The sequence below is a fragment of the Podarcis melisellensis genome (assembly GCF_964234715.1).
Source record: "Podarcis melisellensis genome assembly, chromosome: 13".
Classification (NCBI taxonomy): Eukaryota; Metazoa; Chordata; class Lepidosauria; order Squamata; family Lacertidae; genus Podarcis; species Podarcis melisellensis.
The window spans coordinates 52,173,029-52,191,284 of NC_138545.1; the positions used below are offsets into that span (position 1 = coordinate 52,173,029).

An 18,256-nucleotide genomic window follows, 5' to 3' on the forward strand; every position below is an offset into this window, starting at 1 on the left:
AGATAAGAGTATGCAGTACCGGCACCCTTTTTTCCCCTAGAAGAAAAGCACTGCACATAATTACTTCATCACTGCTATCTGTGACCTTAACCATTTGGCCCTCCTTGAAAGCACTCATGCAGCATGCGGTGTTATTAGGGCAGGTGCTGACGAAGCAACAGACAAGGACAAAAAACATATAAAGCACATATGTTTATCCAGGGAAAATGGATAGATACTGTAAATAACTCACTGTTGTCTTGCACTGAGGCCTGGGAGAAATTGGAAAAACTGTCTGTTCAGAAATTGGAGGAAAATAAATACAGTAACTATTTAATTATTTCTAAAAGCAATATATTAATAAAAGTGTAAGACCACGCTCCTCACCAAAGCACTTTTTTTTGCGGGGGGAGGTGTTTTTCTCTAAATTATGTTGGGATGGTTTTTCAGTCTGTATGTTGAAAATGTATATGCTAGGGTACTTCTAGTAATTTTTTAAAGACCAAGCTACACATCAGAGGCCAAGAGAAATCCACTTGGGGAGCATTTTGGAGCAGAGAAACTGCCAACTCCCTGCTTCTGATGCTGATTCTTTGCTTATCAGTTGTTCCCTCCTGATGTGGCTTTTAATATTAAATATCCGGTCCTTTAAAATTACACTTACTTATCGCCTGTCTTATTTTCATGGAATTCAAGATGGCTACAGTTACACACATTCACCTTACAGTAATCAGATGGGCACATCTGCTAAAAACTGCCAGCATTTTAGTGCACATTTTTACTATGCAAGTTTGCTTAATATACACATTTTTCATGTAGTTCCTCTCCTTTCACCAATGTATTATTATTTGTTTAAAAATGCATTTCCCGCTAATACACACATTATGTGGTTGGAAAACTGCACCACAAAGTTCTTTTGAGAAGTGAAAATTTTGAAGGAAAGCTGTGTCTCATTCTTTGTTTGTTTGGGGAGCTGAATCAGGTGGGTTCACATTCAAATGCAAACCGAATCAAATTTCTTCCCGATCTTCAGCAGTGAGCATTCTGTTGGAAATGTCAGGATGCAGCTCAGCTTGTGTTAAAGGCAGGCAAGTCTCCGTGGGGATAGAATAGATAGTGGAGCCCCAAGCTTCCTATACTGTCTTTCTGAGCTCACCTTTACTAACCTTTCCTCAGGTGCAAGTCTGATACTCTCAAGGTTGCTGACCTCCTTTCCTCCTCCTCCTCCTCTCTCCACCTTTGCATAATACCTATGAATTAACTTCTATTTGACACAACTGTGTTTAAGAGGAAGTATCCAGTTTATAACAGTGGAACAGACTCTCTCAGAAGATAGTGGACTCTCCATTGGAGGCTTTTAAGCAGACACTGGATGGCCACCTGTCATGGATATTTTACTTGATATTCCTGCATTGCAGGGGGTTGGACTAGATGACCCTAAGGATCCCTTCCAACTCTACAATTCTATTATTCCATCATTCTATGATTCTTTGTCTCTTTCTCTCCTGTAGAGGGGAAGGAGAGAGTATGGCTCTTTGCATCTCCACCTTAGTTAACTGGAACTGTGATCTTTCCTACACAACATGTATTATTCCCTGTAATAAACTTAGCGTTCTTATTTTCCATACTCGGATTGCGTCCGGGGCAAAGTGTACAAAGAGGATTCATTTCAAGCTTCTGCTGATGCATTTAAACTGCAAATGCCACCGCTTTCCACAACAACCTCGAAAAGATCCTTGCTTGGCTGTCTAGCAGCATTTTCAAAACAACGTTCTAGCTCTGAAAACTATCACACCAATAATTTATCACGTTGGAGTTCTTTGTGTCCAGCAGTAGCAAGCCCTTGGGAAGTTCACAACTAGAGCAAAATAAAGACAAATAACCGATGCCCCTAGCATCTGACAACCGGAGCCTCTGAAGATGGCAGCTGCATTGAAGTTTCTATAAAATTCCCTTAGTTTTTTTCAATTTGGATAGAGCCAAATGAGATGACAAATGTGGATGGACTTACTCCTTTAATGAAAACTACACGACCTGGGGGTCCTGGGGGCCCAGGTAATCCACGCAAACCAGGAGGGCCCTAGAAAGACAAAAGCAGGAAAAGCATCAGGGATTGTTTTCCAGCAAAGGCTAGGGCCGGCCTCACCACTGTGTGATGTATTTCAATATAGCATGTCAACACGTTTCCTGATCTTAGTGCTAACTTTTTCTTGTCTGGTGGTGCTTCTGAACATACAAGTGTTCACAGTAGGTCTTAATCTTGTGAGAAATCCCTTTAGATTAACACTAAACCAGCTCCTTACCTTTAATCACATTACTCAGGGCATCCCACATGCTCCTACACAGTTCATAAACCTCTCTCCCCCTCCCCCGCTCATAACTAAAGACCCAGCTAATTTGGCAGTGTTTGAAAAACCCAATCGACTTTGCGATTGCTACAAGACAGGCCACACTAAAAGCAAAACAAAACAAAAAACACAGCACAACCTCACCATTTAGGGATTTGGCTTCACCATACATGTCAGAGAGCATTTCCAAACAAATCATCCCTTCACCTCTATTGTGTCTCTTGTATAACCCCTGGCAATTGGTTTCAGAAGGTTTCTGAACATGGATATCTGAACATTGGCGACCATATCTTCCAAGAATGGGTTATTATATCCCTTTCGACTAATTTGACTAATCCTCTTTAAAAGCCACCCAAGCCAGTGCCTATATAAAAAGGAATTTCCTCTTAATTAATTCATGCATGGTATAGAGGTTCCTTTTGCTTGTTCTGAGTATAGTTGCATCTTCTTAAACCGTTAATAAGAACTTCATTTCTGTAGAACTTACATATAATGTTACACCCCGTTCACCTTTTATGCCTTTTTTCCCATTCAGACCAGGACGTCCCTGAAAGGCAGATAACAACACATAAATGTTTTATGCCATAATAAAAAGAATTTTAAAATACCCCTCTTCCCAAAAAGAAATGTACACACTGGCCGACCGGGGAAACCAAGTTCTCCTTTAAGTCCTGAAGGTCCAGGTGGCCCCTAAAGACAAAAAAAAAGTATTACAAACAGGGAGAAAGAAAAACAGAACAAATGCCTATATATGTGCAGTGCGCTTTATTGGCAATAAAGCCATATTTTAGTGTCTCTGCCACACACTTGCACATAATAATGTATTCATATGTGCAATGTACATTAATACACTTGTACTAGTATGTTCAATATTCTTTGTATTTTATCTTTATTTTAAAGGTGAAGAAAGTTTCTTTTAAAAAGTTGAGAATCAGAGGCAATCCAGGAAAAGCTCTTCAAATACATTATAGGGATTACGGGGGCATTCTGCTTACATTTTTTTGTAGGGTTGCTTGAATATGTTTGCTTTTAAAAGTCAGTCTACCACATTTGCACTTTCTGACTCAATATGTGAACTGAAACACAACCATCCTTTGAAATCTGTCCTTTTCAAAAAAGAACCATTTGTATTATTTTCATTAACATTGCAAACAACGAACATGACCGCACAAGGTTATTTCAAGTTATAGCTACAGCAAGAAAAGCACCCACCAGTGTACTGTTGTGAGCATTCTGCACTCATGCATGTGAAGAGCCATCTTATCGTAGGGATCATGTGTCTCATGCATTATTCTACTTTCAGGGAGCTCTCACGTGAAGACTGGGGATGTAGAGTATATCCCAAAAAGTATGGGAAAAGATTTTTGACACCATCTCTTCCATCATGGGCCAGAAATGGAAGCCTGTCCTGTCCTTAGCCCCATTATCCCTGGACACAAACCATGGGATTGAGGCCAATGACCTAGTGTTCTTTTTGTTGACAGCAGTGCGACTGGCTGTTGCTTGTCACTTTGAAGCCGAATTGGCGCCACTAATGGAGACATAACCATCTCTTGTATTTTAATATTTTGTTGGAAGCTGCTGAGACTGGCTAGGGAAACCTTATTATTATTATTATTGATGGAATTATGCAATGCAATTCTACAGCCAATTTGTGCGTACAAAAATGCATATACGAGGATAAAGGGTGCATAAATGTGTGACATTTGGTGAAAGAATGCACTATATATGGGGAAATTTCTTTGCAAAATTTGTATATTGGGGAGGATTGCATAGAAAAATATGTTTATTAGTTGAAATTTGCACTAAAGTGCTGACCAAAAACAGTCTGGTTTCAGAAAACTAACAAGGGAACAATTCAAATATGTACAAATGTATTTTTAATGGATCTAGGTTTCTAATAGAACTTTGCTTGTTACCATTATAATTCCTTCCACATAGTTCATTCCTTTCTTCACTTTTCTACCATCACTTTGAAATATTTCTCTATTTCTCCCTCTCTCCAATAGCAAAAGGTGCATGAACGGATTTTTAAAAATTAATAAGCTTACCATTGGTCCAACTGGTCCTGTTACTCCAGGTTCACCCTATGAGAAAAAGGGTTCTATTATTAATTATTATTATTATTATTATTATTATTATTATTATTATTATTATTATTATTATTATTATTATATATACCACCCTATACCCACAGGTCTCAGGGCAGTTCCTTAAAGAGCACACATTTTCTTCTATGGGACAGAGAGAGCAGAAGAATGCAAAGAAACCCCAACAAAGTTACCTTCTCTCCTGGTCTTCTTATCACTTCTGCTAATGATTCAGTTGAAGCAAAGATGGCTCCTGGCTCACCCTTTTCACCCTAGAAAAAACACATTATTCATTGCCATGATATTTCATTTTTCCTCCAAGGTTTGATGTTTACATTTATCTGGCGTACATAAATCTATCAGATGAATTTGCTACTTTACTGACGTATACCAAGAGGTGACATGAATCTGACTTCAAATAGCCTCTTCCGAATAAGAAATAAACCAATGGTTGGATGTACAGGGATCAATCCACAGATATGGGTCCCAGATCTGGAAAAGTTGAAAACTAACAAGGGAACAATTCACAACACCCCCTTGTTATCCTTGGATCCTGGAATGTGCTGCTAGATTCCATGGGCACCTAAACTTGAACATAGCCCCGAATTACAATTGTGTGGTTCCACCTTTTTTTCAACTTCCCAGAAGAAATTGCTTATTGGATTACCGTTTTGTAAAGGGAAGCTTCATCTCCACCACATTTAAAGGAAATATGACAAACCATGAAAACCAAATTCTTGAGGTCTCAGGTTGCCAAGATGTTTTGAGCTCATCTTTGAATATACAAGAGGAAATCATCCCTAACAGTTCCAAAACATGCTGGTAACCACCTCACATTTCTAAACTGGTCTACTGCCTGCTTTCCTTTTTACCTGCTTTCCTTTCTCTCCTGGTGAACCAGGAAGTCCAATGTCTCCTTTTGGTCCCCTGGGGCCCTGGAAAAAAACGAAGTAGTCTTTCTATAAACAGGCCTATTATGATTAGGTAACTTCCGCATGTTGCCAAATATGATTAACATCTGATTGTTTTTAGGACAACAGCAGACCTGTATGCAAAATTGGGTCTGCTGACAAATCTCTATGGAGGCATGGTCATGGCTGGGGAGGGGACATGGGCATCTGCTGGGACTGGGAGAGGTGAAGGGAGCCAGGGAAGGAACTGAGGGCATCAGCAGTGGGTGGGAAGTGGGTCGGGATGCCGTGTCCACCCACAGAGGGACAGTCAGCCAGCCTATCCAATGAGAACCAAGGGAGGGGTAGACCTGGAATGCAGGTTTCTCAGAGGCTACATCTACCCAGGTGTCATCATCATTCACAAGGTCTACCAGAAATAGTAGGTACGTTTGTAGTATTTACTTTGCCCTTCCCCTAGAAAAAATCCTGTGGATGTCCATGGGAGGGGGGTGATTTAAAGTGCAGAATGGGGGAGGTGGGAGCCAGATGCTGGCCATGCCCTCATCACTGCTCATACTATTTCAGCCCCTTTCCCTCCTCTATCAGTGTGCTTTTTACAGGTAGCTCTAGCTGTGGTCATGGGATGCGGGTGGCGCTGTGGGTTAAACCACAGAGCCTAGGACTTGCTGATCAGAAGGTTGGCGGTTGGGGTGAGCTCCCATTGCTCGGTCCCTGCTCCTGCCAACCTAGCAGTTCGAAAGCACATCAAAGTGCAAGTAGATAAATAGGTACCGCTCCGGCGGGAAGGTAAACAGCGTTTCCGTGCGCTGCTCTGGTTTGCCAGAAGCGGCTTAGTCATGCTGGCCACATGACCCGGAAGCTGTACGCCGGCTCCCTTGGCCAATAAAGCGAGATGAGCGCCGTAACCCCAGAGTCGTCCACGACTGGACCTAATAGTCAGGAGTCCCTTTACCTTTTACCTAGCTGTGGTCAGGCATCCCACTGAACACGATACATAAAATCAGGGGAAGGCTCCAGGTCTGCACTCCAGCCCTGTCCCAAGCATCCCCAGGGGTGTGGGCTGCTCTTCATACCTGTCTGCAATTAGCATGGAAGCCTGAAGTGGGTTTAAATGTGTGTGAATGAGCATACCCAGAAACTCTCCCTGTGATTCGGCTAATTGCAGAAAAGCCTGAGAGGTTTTCGAGAGGGGCTTGCCTATATCTCTCTGCTCCCATCCCTGATTTTATGCATTGTGTGTTTGGGACATCACTACCAAGAGTGGGGAAATTCCACTCTGCTTTGGGGATATTTGAGGGATGTGATCTTGTAGGGGGTAGCATGAGCTTTTTACATCAGTGTTCCCTGCCTCCAGGGCATGTGATCCACTCATTCAAAAGTGATGTGGGAACAGTTACATAACTCCCACACAAGTTATGAATCAGCCTCCATAAAGACCAAATAGGTTAACGGAAACAGGTAGGCCCAGAGGTGTCGGCTTGTGAGGACATCACACCCTGAAACTGCATGTGTGAGCATCTTGACTCCCTCCATAAGTCAGGCAGAAGATTCCCAGGTTTGGGGAAGGAGGCACCAGGGGAACATTTAAGGGACTAGCCTAGTCCCGCCTTGTTGGATCAGGCCTTCTCCTAGCAGCAAATACATGTCCTGCTGGAGCCAACATACCCACTGGCCATGTCAGTAAGTGAAGGAGGGCTGTGCATGCATAGCTGTACACAAGGAGGGTTCATCTGTGTGAGTGGTGGACCTGCTTGGCCAAGGTTTCCACTTGTCTGTGCATCTTCATGTGGGGAGGCCTTCTACACACGGTTGACAAGTGCTCATCCACCTGTGGCCAGCAGGTGTGCCCATGTGGGGACCTGGGGATTGCAACATGCTCCCCATCCCTCAGCCACGTTTGCTACATCTATGGAGCAGAAGGCCTGAAGAGAGCTCAACACTTAATCTGGAAATGTTACAAAAGGAGCATGATGGCAATAGACACCATCCCAGTTTCATTTCCCCTATGATTTATGTGAAATGCTCTTATCTGATGACTGCAAGCAATACAAAAACCATCTGACTGGAACTTGCTGAAGTCGTCATATAGAAGAATCAAAGCAGTATCACTTGGTCAGAACTGAAACTTATTCTCAAAGCCGCCACTGGAATCCTGCAGTATAATGTCTGGTTTTATTCAGATTTATGTTATTTTCTCATTTTATTATTAGGACCTTAGAGTTTGTTGGGCATTATACGCTTTGTGCACCATGACAAGTGCTAAAACATTAATAGCAATTACATTACATGTTTACTATTTCAGAAACTGGGTATACGGTACTTACAGGAAATCCTGGCAGGCCAGGCTTACCGTCTGGACCCTGTAAAATGCAATGACAAAGCAGGTGAAGATGTTTCACTGTGATTAGGATCCCTGCTGTTTGTGGATGCTATTTCATTTTGAATTGCATTTAAAACATTGGACAACTTTCTAAATACAGCTGTCTGAGTAGCAGAATCCAAGGCTTAAGTTTCAGAAGCTAACAGTCACTGTTAATTGCTTGAAAAATATTTCTGGTCTACAGAGACACACATCCTTTAGGAAACATGGCAGATTTAATTTGTTGGTTTGCAGGTGTTACTATAGTTGCTAAAAAGACTTTGCGATATTTTACATTTTGCTATTCATCTTGCTCAGCAGGAAACTGCATCAGAACCAGCAAGTTTGCAATCATTGTTTTGATTTGTGGGAACTGTAAGTTGTGTGGAAATACTTTTCCATATGATAGAAACATATCATACAGGCCTGCAATGCTTAGTTGAGGTGTAAAATAAATCAAAATCCTTTTCCTGATTTTAAAAAGTGATTCCAATTAGAGAGCAGATACAAAGTAAATTCTTTAATACTTGTAAATATATATGGTTAGATCCAGACTGAGGCTTTAGTACTAATACACACTTACCTGGGGAGAAAGCCTCATTTAAATCAGTGAGAGTTACTTCTAAGTAGCGATATACAAGTTATTTGTACTCCGAACTTGGTTGCACATCATTGCCGGTGAAATCAGTTGGACTTAGCTTGAGGAATGACTAACTTTCCCCACTGATTTCAGTGGGACCGAAGTTCAGCTAAGTCCATCCCATAAACTCCAGGTGGACGGCAACACCTTTGAAGTGACATTTTGTCTTCCCGCATACACAAAAACAAATGTTTCTCTTTAAGATGATGCTTCCTTTAACTCCTGCATGCATTATCCTAAAAGGGAAGTTGGTTTTCCTCTCCAGAACTATCGCTTTACTACTGTGCAAACATATACATAGACGTGCACTCAGCTGAGTGGGACAAGGCGTTTTTAATCTCCATTGTGGTGCTGGGTTGAACAGAGAGCTTTAAACCTATCTGTCCAGTCCAGTGCCAGGATGGTTATGAAAACCACCCATCAGGTCAAGGCTTAGTAAGCCGCTGGTGAAGGTTTGGTAGTCCAGATCAGGCCCACATGCCCACTCCTGCTTTATAAACTTGCTAAAAAGAGTGATATTTTGTGTGTGCGCACACAAAACAAGTGCATGTGAAACACGCCATGCATCTGCTACCACCTCCCCATTCCCATGCTCAACAAACTGCCAGGTCAGTAAAAGAGGTAGCAGCAAGTAAATCAGCACAGAAAATCAGAGCATCCCTCTCTTACATAGGGGTGGGAGCTAACATCCTAACATCCCCTTTGGAAAAATGATGCTTATCACATCGTTCATGCCTCTCACCTGAATAAAATCAAGGGGTGGGGAGTAGCGGAAACTGAGATGTGAGCCCCAATCCCTTCCCCGCAGGAGAGATGGATGCAATGAACATCCAGCCTGTTGATGCTTATGCAGGCAGGCTCTGACGGATTCCTCAAAAGCAGGGTGAGATCAAGCAGAGGTGCTATCTGTTGCAAGCACACCAGCTCAGTTCCTTGAAACGGCCCTAAATTGGGAACAGTTTTCCTATTCCAGGTTTATGTTTTGTTTTTGCAGTTGATTATATAGACTAAACCATCCCCAATAATCCCCATCACCATCATATAGTACTATATTCTACATGTTCAGCTAGAAACATATTGGAGATTACTATGATTATATTCTGTTATATTGGATGGATCAAGATCTGTACTCAGGGCTGTTGTCATATGACACAGTGAAGTCCAAAGAAGTTGGTAGAAGCAGCATATTTCTATGTGAGGATCAGAGAAAAATGTTTTGGGTGTTTACTTTAACCAAGTCATGGTTTTATCTAGCACAACAGAATAGAACATACTCACTGGAGGCCCAACAAGTCCTTTGATTCTCGTAATGTTAAAACTTTCATCTGAAGCATTTAGTGACTAAAAGAGAGAGAGAGAGAGAGAAAGAGAGAGAGAGAGAAGAAGGCAAAATGCCAAACATTAATAGTTTTTCTAGAAATATTGGAGAAAAATGAAATGTTCTACTAATTTTATCTAAGATGGAGAAAGGTAAGCAGGTCATCAAAAGCATACACCGTTTTTCTACCCCTCTCCTTCAAGCATTATTTATTTTCTTGCACTCCAGCAAGAAGTATCAGACACAGGAGAATAAGGAAGGGGAGGGGACTTTGGAGATTTGCACTAGATAGTCAGACAGAGGAAGCCACTGCAAGGCCTGCTGCTTCTGCTTATATTGCTAAACCCTATAATATGATGTCACTCTCTTTTTTTACTAGAGCTGGGCTGAAGAAACTCCCCAAGCAGCTGGACAGACATGGGTGTGGCAAAAAAAACCCCCAAACCTCCTGTGTGCTGGCAGCCTGTCATAATCCCTTATGGGGGATCCCTCATTAATAAAAGGGGGGGTTGGCCATTAGAACTCTGATCCATCACAAGAGTAAAGATTGCTTCCTACTATCCACTACATGCCTCTGCTGTGAGCAACCACCATAATGGAAGGAGCGAAGGTGCGTTTAAAAATAGGCAATAAGCACCTACCAGCGAGACACATTTGACCAAGGCTCTCTGGTGTGTTCATTGTGCTTTTTCACCCGTACATCTCCTTTCCAAATGCTGCATTTAGCAAAATGGAATTCATCTTTACCATAATGTCCAAAGTCTGTTTCGGGGGCCTAACCGGCCTACCAGTCTGTTTAATCCCTGTGGCAGTTTATTTCCTGGGGTAAAATCCTAAAAAAAACCAAACCCTCAACAACTTCAACCCCCCCAAAAGCTCAAAAACTTCAATCTTAAAGAAAGCTCAACAACTATGGGGTAAAATAATAAAAAAGCTCAACAACTTCAATCCCATCAACTTTGGTCGGCTGTTTGGTCAGCCCTCATGGCCCTTCACTTTATCAAATCTGGCCCTCTTTGAAAAAAGTTTGGACACCACTGCTTGAAAAGTGAAGTAACATCATGGGCTGGTGCAGAGAGAATGCTCCTAAAGCTCTTTAACCATTGTTCATAAGTTCCTTCCTCTACCCGCTTCCCTTTCTGGTGCAAACATCTACAGGATTTACCAAATACGCTTTGCTGTTCATTTTGTGTTTTGAAACCTGCCTCATTAGCATTAACCACAGTAATAGGGGAATCTGTGTGTGAGGCGAGGGACTGGAGCAGGCAATATGGCAGGGTAATTTTCCATCAATATTGGTTAATTTCATCAGAGAAAGGCCCACTTGAACTCCATTACGGCAATGAAAAAGCTACATGGTTTTGCTTATACAGTATTTGCTGCCAAGGCAACACGCCACATTCTCTGCGTCAAGCATAACAGTCACTGGTGAAGTCAAGAGATTAGGCTTTGTATTATTTATAATATTTATGAGATGTCTCAAAGTAATTTCTCTAGGTGTCTTACTTATAAAATAATAAAACATACCAATAAAACCATATTATTGCTTGGCTTCCCTCTACTTCTATGCCTCAATGGAATATAAACTCTCAATATCTGACTTCATCTCTAGATGTTGAAGCAATTTGCTTTTCATATAAGAACAAATTCCCATGGGTAATTTCAAAAAACTTTCAGGTTTCAAACTAGCTCACATGGGCTCACTGGAGAATTGAAACATAGTTCAGTCAAATGTTAGACATCTTTATTTCTGCATAGATTGGTAACAAACATGCTTTCCAGAATGCTTGGGCAGGAAAGCTTGAAAAAGTAGTTTGTTCTGTATTTTAGATTATGTAGCAGAACAGAAGGTAGTTAAAAAACAGGGTTCTTGTTTCTAATTTGGGGATGGGGTTTTGTTTACTTAGAGGATTATGAGGTGGTCTGAGGGCTGCCCCTTAAGAGTTTGGAGCTGCTGTTTTTTTACAATTAAAATATTTCCTTCCCTCACAGATATTAACTAGAAAGCCTGGCTGGTCAATGACAACTGAGCAGCAACTAACTGGGAGAGATGGTGCTTTTTGGAAAGGTGCTTTTGTTATTGGCAGGGCTACTGAAAGTCCAGATAGAGGTATGTGCCTATGGTGATGGTGTATAAAAGGGGTCTGGTGTGATGTAAGGCATCTGCATATATACGCAGAGTCCTTAAACCTCACAAACAATTAGGGTAAGCAAAAGAAAAGGACACCACTTTTGCTTCCTCTGTTGTGCGACATAAGTCTTGTTCTTTAGCTCACTCACTAGTAAACCGAATCTTTTTGAGTCAAGCTAGTAAGGCAGCCTCCCCAACTTCTGCTGGGCTGGCCATGATGGCTGAGGATAATGGGAGCTGTAGTCCAACAACAACATCTGGAGACCCACTGTTGGAGCAGGGCCGGGCCATCTCTGAAGGTCTTACGCAATCTTGCTCTCAAGATCTGGCTGACCTGGAAGCTGCAGCCATGGGATCCATGGGGTTTCGTGGGGACAGCAGGGGGGTACGTGCAATGTAGCATCTTTCTGCTTTGCCTCAGGCGGTCAAACAGCACGGTTCGCTCCTGCTATGAAGTCTAGCTGTGGTGACAGTGAAGCAGAGCCTAGCTCTCACATCCTGCTCTCACTCTCCTTTTACCTATCAATGTACTCCACTGCCTGGTATGGAACAGATGTGGCAAAGAACATGAGGATTTCTGGAATGATTTCAAGATTTTTGCGAAGGCCTCACCTCCAAACTTCCACAAGTGGCAGACATTAGCAGCAGCACTACACAAATGCACAAAGGGTGGTTATAACGGTGCAGCAGAATAGCAATAAGATACCTACCCTGGGAATGGCTATGATGGGACCAGGTGGTCCAGGTGGTCCAGGTGGCCCCACAACACTGGCACCATCTTGTCCTGGTTCGCCCTATTGCAAGAGAATATGGTGGTTAGGAGCGTAGAGAATGACCTTAGGTAATGAGACAAAACCAAACAATGTTAATCTTCTGATTTATAGACGCACACGTTCCGTTTTCCGAACTCAATGCATTCTCAGAAAATTGTTTGTCAGGTGAGTGTTCGCATAACAAGCTGATGATTTCCATTATTTCCTATGGGAACATTTCTAATCCATTATCTTTCTCCCACCATGTTTTCTTCCTAAAATGCCCAGAGCCAAACAACAGAAGAAAGACAAAGCAAAACTGGTGAGTCCGATCTCTCCTTCTCCCTGATTGGCCCATCTCTTTCCCCCATCCCCCCCTTGAATGGTTTTTGCCTGAAAAATAGCTGCAGCCAACCAGCAAAGCACAAACAAATAAGGAAGTGGGCAAACTCCAGCTGTCTGGATATCTGAATCACCCACACATATATGTGCTGGAAGCTGCCCAGAGTGGGCTGGGGAAACCCAGCCAGATGGGCAGGGTATTATTATTATTATTAATTTTTATGAAGGTTTGGGCAAAATTATTTGCGTTTGGAGAAGTGTATCTGCAGATAACAAGCGGGTGGATAGTGGGACCTGCATGTAGAAAGCTTCAGCCCTTGTAAAAAGATGGTACATGCATCACTGAGGTCCAAGTGGATATTCAATTAAATTAGAATAAATGCCACTTCTTACCTTGGGTCCTGGGTCACCCTTATCTCCTTTTGAGCCCTGCATTTAATTTAAAAGCCAGCATTAATTGCATGAAAGGAAGATGGTAAGACTGTCGCTAATAATATAGATTGTATATAATGAAACACGGCTGTCCATGAGAGAAACAATGGAGAAAACGATAGACAAAAGGTCAGAATTGCTTTTATTTATTTAATAAAATTTATACACCACATGATTTAAAAACAAAACAAAACTCAAAGCAGTTTACAGAAGACTTAGCAGTAAAATCTAGAAAAATGTACAACCCAGCATACAAAACTTAAAATACTAAAACAGATTAAAATTACTTCAACTTTCTAAGCAGCTAGATAGGCCTGTCTAAACAGGAATGTTTTTAGCGGGTGTTGAAAAGGGTTCGGTGAAGGCCTCTATCAAGAGGCAGAGAGTTCCAAAGTGCAGGTGCCACCACATTAAACGATCAAGGACTTACAAATGCAAAACAGGTATTATGTGACACCTGAAATAGTGCCAGTTCTGCCGACAGAAGCAGTTGAGTGGGCACATGTGGGGTAGGGTTATCTTGTGGGTGAACTGATCCCATTTCCCCACGGGTAGAATTCAGTGGCACCCCCCAACCTTCTGAGTTTCAGACCACAAATGGCTCTGCTTCAGGGGCATCTAGATCACAGGCCAACTCACTGACTTTTCTTGTTGAGTGACAACTGTTAAGTAGGCCTAGTCATTCTGGCCAAGGGCACAAATCTCCTTCTCTGAGAAAAAAAGCAGGTACCTGCTACGCACAGGTTCACATTGTTGTCATTCTGAGACATAAAACAAAAAACACAATAACTGCAAACACTTGAAAAATACAAAATTACAAAACGGTTACGGTGTACCATGTGCTTTGACCTTTAAGAAGGGCCGGTTGAATGTGGGAGCATATCAATATGCAATTTAATCTTAATAAACACCCATCAGTGGGTCTTGGGATCTTGCCTTCAGTGTTGTTTGCTGCCTATTGAAATTTATTTGTCCGGCTCCCGCACCTAAACCTGAAACGAAGCCTCTGCACATCTCAGGCTGCAATTTCAAGCGATGCATAGAGAAGGAAGTCCATAGCCTACTCACTGTGTCTCCAGGTCTTCCAGCAACACCAGGAAACCCCGGCCTTCCTTCTGGGCCTTGCTCTCCCTAATGGAACACAAAAATATCCCACATTCACTTCACAGATTCATCAGCTGCTTTTAACTGAGGCCACGATCCAGAGAATTCATTCCAATGTCCCCAAAGGCTTGCTACAAATGTAAAGATCACAGGGAAACGAAAAGTAACACAGGGCACTCCGAGTAACAAAGCCAGACAGACATGAAGGGGGCACTCATCTCAAAGAGGCCCCCCAGAAAGAGTCCTGGCATCTCAGCGGCCATGGTCTGTCTACTGATAATACATAGTATGGTTTTCAAAAGATTCATTGAGGTAAAAAGGTAAAGGACCCCCCAGAAGGTTAAGTCCCATCAAAGGTGACTATGGGGTGCGGCGCTCATCTCGCTTTCAGGCCGAGGGAGTTGGCATTTGTCCACAGACATCTTTCCGAGTCATGTGGCCAGCATGACTTAACCACTTATGGTGCAACGGGACACTATGAGGAATGCCAGAGTGCACAGAAACGCCATTTACCTTCCTGCCACAGCAGTACCTATTTATCTACTTGCACTGGTGTGCTTTTGAACTGCTAGATTGGCAGAAGCTGGAATGGAGCGACAGGAGCTCACCCTGTAATGGGAATTCAAACTGCCGACCTTCCAATTGGCAAGCTGAAGAGGCTCAGTGGTTTAGACCACAGCACCACCCGCGTCCCTGTCAAATTCACCCCAGATGGAACACTGAACAAATAGCAAACAACCAAATCAAGACAAATAATAGTGTGCTAAACTACAAATATAAGTAGTCTGAGCCTTCAGCAACCATAGCAAGAAATAACAATCTGTTATTGCCCGTGCAAGGCCAATGTCATTCATGAAGTCTCTATTTCAGCTGCTTCCTACAGGTCATATCCTCTAGTTTGAAGATGGAAGCATCCCAAAGCTGGAGTCCCATAGTATCACTTACGAGGACAACTTAGGGCTGGCCTGAGACGTTTTGCCAATATAGGCAAAATGTCCTTATGCCACCAGCATGATGCCACTTCTTCACAAATCCTGGCCCCCCTCCCTCCCCCTGACCATTATGTCCATGTTGCCGCTGGCTCCGACACTGCAACTGCCGCCATGACAAGGGCACAGTGGCAAGGGCACAGTGACAATGGTGAGGACAACAGCACTGTGGCGGTGGTGTGGGCAAAGCCCCAGTGGGACTAGCAGTGGTGCCATGGTAGAGGTGGGAGGCAGGCCTGCAAATGGCTTCACCAAAATTTGCTCCTGTGTTTCTGAAGAAGATTTATAGAGATTTTCCCAGTAGAAACTGGGCTGCCTACCCTCTGCAACTGGGGCTAGAATTGCTCAGTTCTGGTGTATTCCATCTTCTGTTTGGAGGATGGAAGGCAGCTAACAGATTGAGGTTGAATCCTGACAAAACAGAAGTACTGTTTTGGGGGGACAGGGGGCAGGCTGGTGTGAGGACTCCCTGGTCCTGAATGGGGCAACTGTGCCCCTGAAGGACCAGGTGCGCAGCCTGGTCGTCATTTTGGACTCACAGCTGTCCATGGGGGCGCAGGTCAATTCTGTGTCCAGGGCAGCTGTTTACCAGCTCCATCTGGTACGCAGGCTAAGGCCCTACCTGCCCGTGGATTGTCTCACCAGAGTGGTGCATGCTCTGGTTATCTCCCGCTTGGACTACTGCAATGCGCTCTACGTGGGGCTACCTTTGAAGGTGACCCAGAAACTACAACTAATACAGAATGCGGCAGCTAGGACAAAATTTATGAATGATGCAAATGGGAGTGGGAGGCGTGAGGAAGCTCAAAGAGGATATGAAATTTTGTTAAACAAAGTAATACTGTTTATTGTTATTGGATGTTTTTTTTTTCTGTAAAAACCTTAATAAATATTTATAAAAAAAAAACAGAATGCGGCAGCTAGACTGGTGATTGGGAGCGGCCGCCGAGACCATATAACACCGGTCTTGAAAGACCTACATTGGCTCCCAGTACGTTTCCGAGCACAATTCAAAGTGTTGGTGCTGACCTTTAAAGCCCTAAATGGCCTCAGTCCAGTATATCTGAAGGAGCGTATCCTCCCCCATCGTTCTGCCCGGACACTGAGGTCCAGCACTGAGGGCCTTCTGGCGGTCCCCTCACTGCGAGAGGCCAAGTTACAGGGAACCAGGCAGAGGGCCTTCTCGGTAGTGGCGCCCGCCCTGTGGAACGCCCTCCCATCAGATGTCAAAGCGATAAACATGTACCTGACATTTAGAAGACACCTGAAAAACTGTTCAGGGAAGTTTTTAATATGTGACATTTTAGTGTATCTTTTATCTTTGTTGGAAGCCGCCCAGAGTGGCTGGGGAGACCCAGCCAGATGGGCGGGATACAAATAGTAAATTATTATTAATTATTATTATTATTATTATTATTATTATTATTATTATTATTATTATTATGTTTTCAAAGCTGCTTTCCTTGGCCGATACCAGACTGATTCATGATTATGTTGACAACATTCTAGGCAAAATGCTTTTAAAGGTTGACTGGTATTGCTTTTCACAGATTCAAAATATGTTCAACAGATGGAATTCATGGAGCAAGTCTCCACATTCTGTTGTTTTCTAAATTACAGTAAGCAAAAACTGTTTCATGATAGAACCTTTCAATAATTAAGTGATTCACTGTGGCACCATTTTCATGTTTATACTGGCATGGCTCCAGTAAATCAGTTGAGAATACTTCTAGGAAACGAAAAAATATAGTTCACTTCTTCCCCAAGGAAATCCAGTGGGCTCAATGGTATTACATGTAGAGAGGAAACATAGAGACTTGCCTGGCCCCATGCCTGTGTATACCACTAAAAAAGGTAGTGGTGCCATGGGAGTTGAATAATATCATCATCATCATCATCATCATCATCATCATCATCAATATTTTTAAAGTACTAAAAGCCAAGGCCAGGAGAGAAATGCTCCCTGAGTAGCAGCTACGGCCCTGATAAATCCAGCCACCCTCAGGACTCCCTACAGGGCCAGGATACACCCCCCCAACTGCCAGCCATTGTCAGGAGAAAGGGGAAGACATGGAGCCAACATCTCATTGGACCACATGATGCCCCTACAGCCAATGAGCAATGGATGGCTCCATGCCTATGGGGCGGAACAGCCTCTTCTGCTGCTATCTTGGTGTGGCAACCCATCTAGTCAGAAACTAGCCAGGCACCTTTGGGACTTCTTCATTGCTTCTTCAGCCAAAATTGTCTACTTCAGTGGTTTTCAACCAGTATGCTGTGGCACCCTGGGGTGCCTTGAATGATGATCGGGGTGCCGAAAGCAACACTGGCCTTCGTCCTTCTTTCCTCCCCTCCCTCCTCTGATTCCCTCTCGCATCTCTGCCTCCCAAAGGCTTGCACAGCTGTTTGTTGCAGCAACCCTGGCTAAAAGCCCCCCCCCCCGGGGAATGGTGCCTCTAGGGCTGGTCAGGGGTTGCTTCCCAGGCCCCTGTGTGAGGAGGCACCTCTCTTTAGGGCAGGGGGGATGAAATATACTCACAGTTGAGAGTGGATTTCATGCTCTTTATTCACCTCATAGTGGTGAGGAGGAAAGAAAGTCCCTCCAAAGTATCTGCTATATATACATTATTTACACAATGGGCTGCACATGATTGGCTAATTCCAGAATTCACCTGTAGACCAATCAGGTTGTGGATTCACTTCCATCTGGAGCTGGATTGGGTGGTTCCTGTAGGCCAATCATACTGCTGCATTGTTCTAGGACCAATCAGACTGCTGCATTTTGGATCCTATTGTTCTAGGACCAATCAGACAGCTGCATTTTGGATCCTATTGTTCTAGGACCAATCAGACTGCTG

General features: G+C 43.2%; 1 protein-coding gene across 1 annotated transcript in view; it reads right to left on the reverse strand.

Annotated features, from left to right (window-relative positions):
* COL15A1 (collagen type XV alpha 1 chain) overlaps positions 1–18,256 on the reverse strand; it is a 124,466-nt gene that overhangs the window by 22,729 nt on the left and 83,481 nt on the right. Inside the window, exons 20-31 of the mRNA XM_081883813.1 lie at positions 14,374–14,436; positions 13,267–13,302; positions 12,490–12,573; positions 9,609–9,671; positions 7,656–7,691; positions 5,290–5,352; positions 4,612–4,689; positions 4,379–4,414; positions 2,964–3,017; positions 2,815–2,874; positions 1,991–2,059; positions 233–274 (exon numbers count right to left, since the gene is read on the reverse strand). Of these exons, the coding sequence (XP_081739939.1) occupies positions 233–274; positions 1,991–2,059; positions 2,815–2,874; positions 2,964–3,017; positions 4,379–4,414; positions 4,612–4,689; positions 5,290–5,352; positions 7,656–7,691; positions 9,609–9,671; positions 12,490–12,573; positions 13,267–13,302; positions 14,374–14,436 (684 nt within the window). The remainder of the gene's footprint in view (positions 1–232; positions 275–1,990; positions 2,060–2,814; positions 2,875–2,963; positions 3,018–4,378; positions 4,415–4,611; positions 4,690–5,289; positions 5,353–7,655; positions 7,692–9,608; positions 9,672–12,489; positions 12,574–13,266; positions 13,303–14,373; positions 14,437–18,256) is intronic.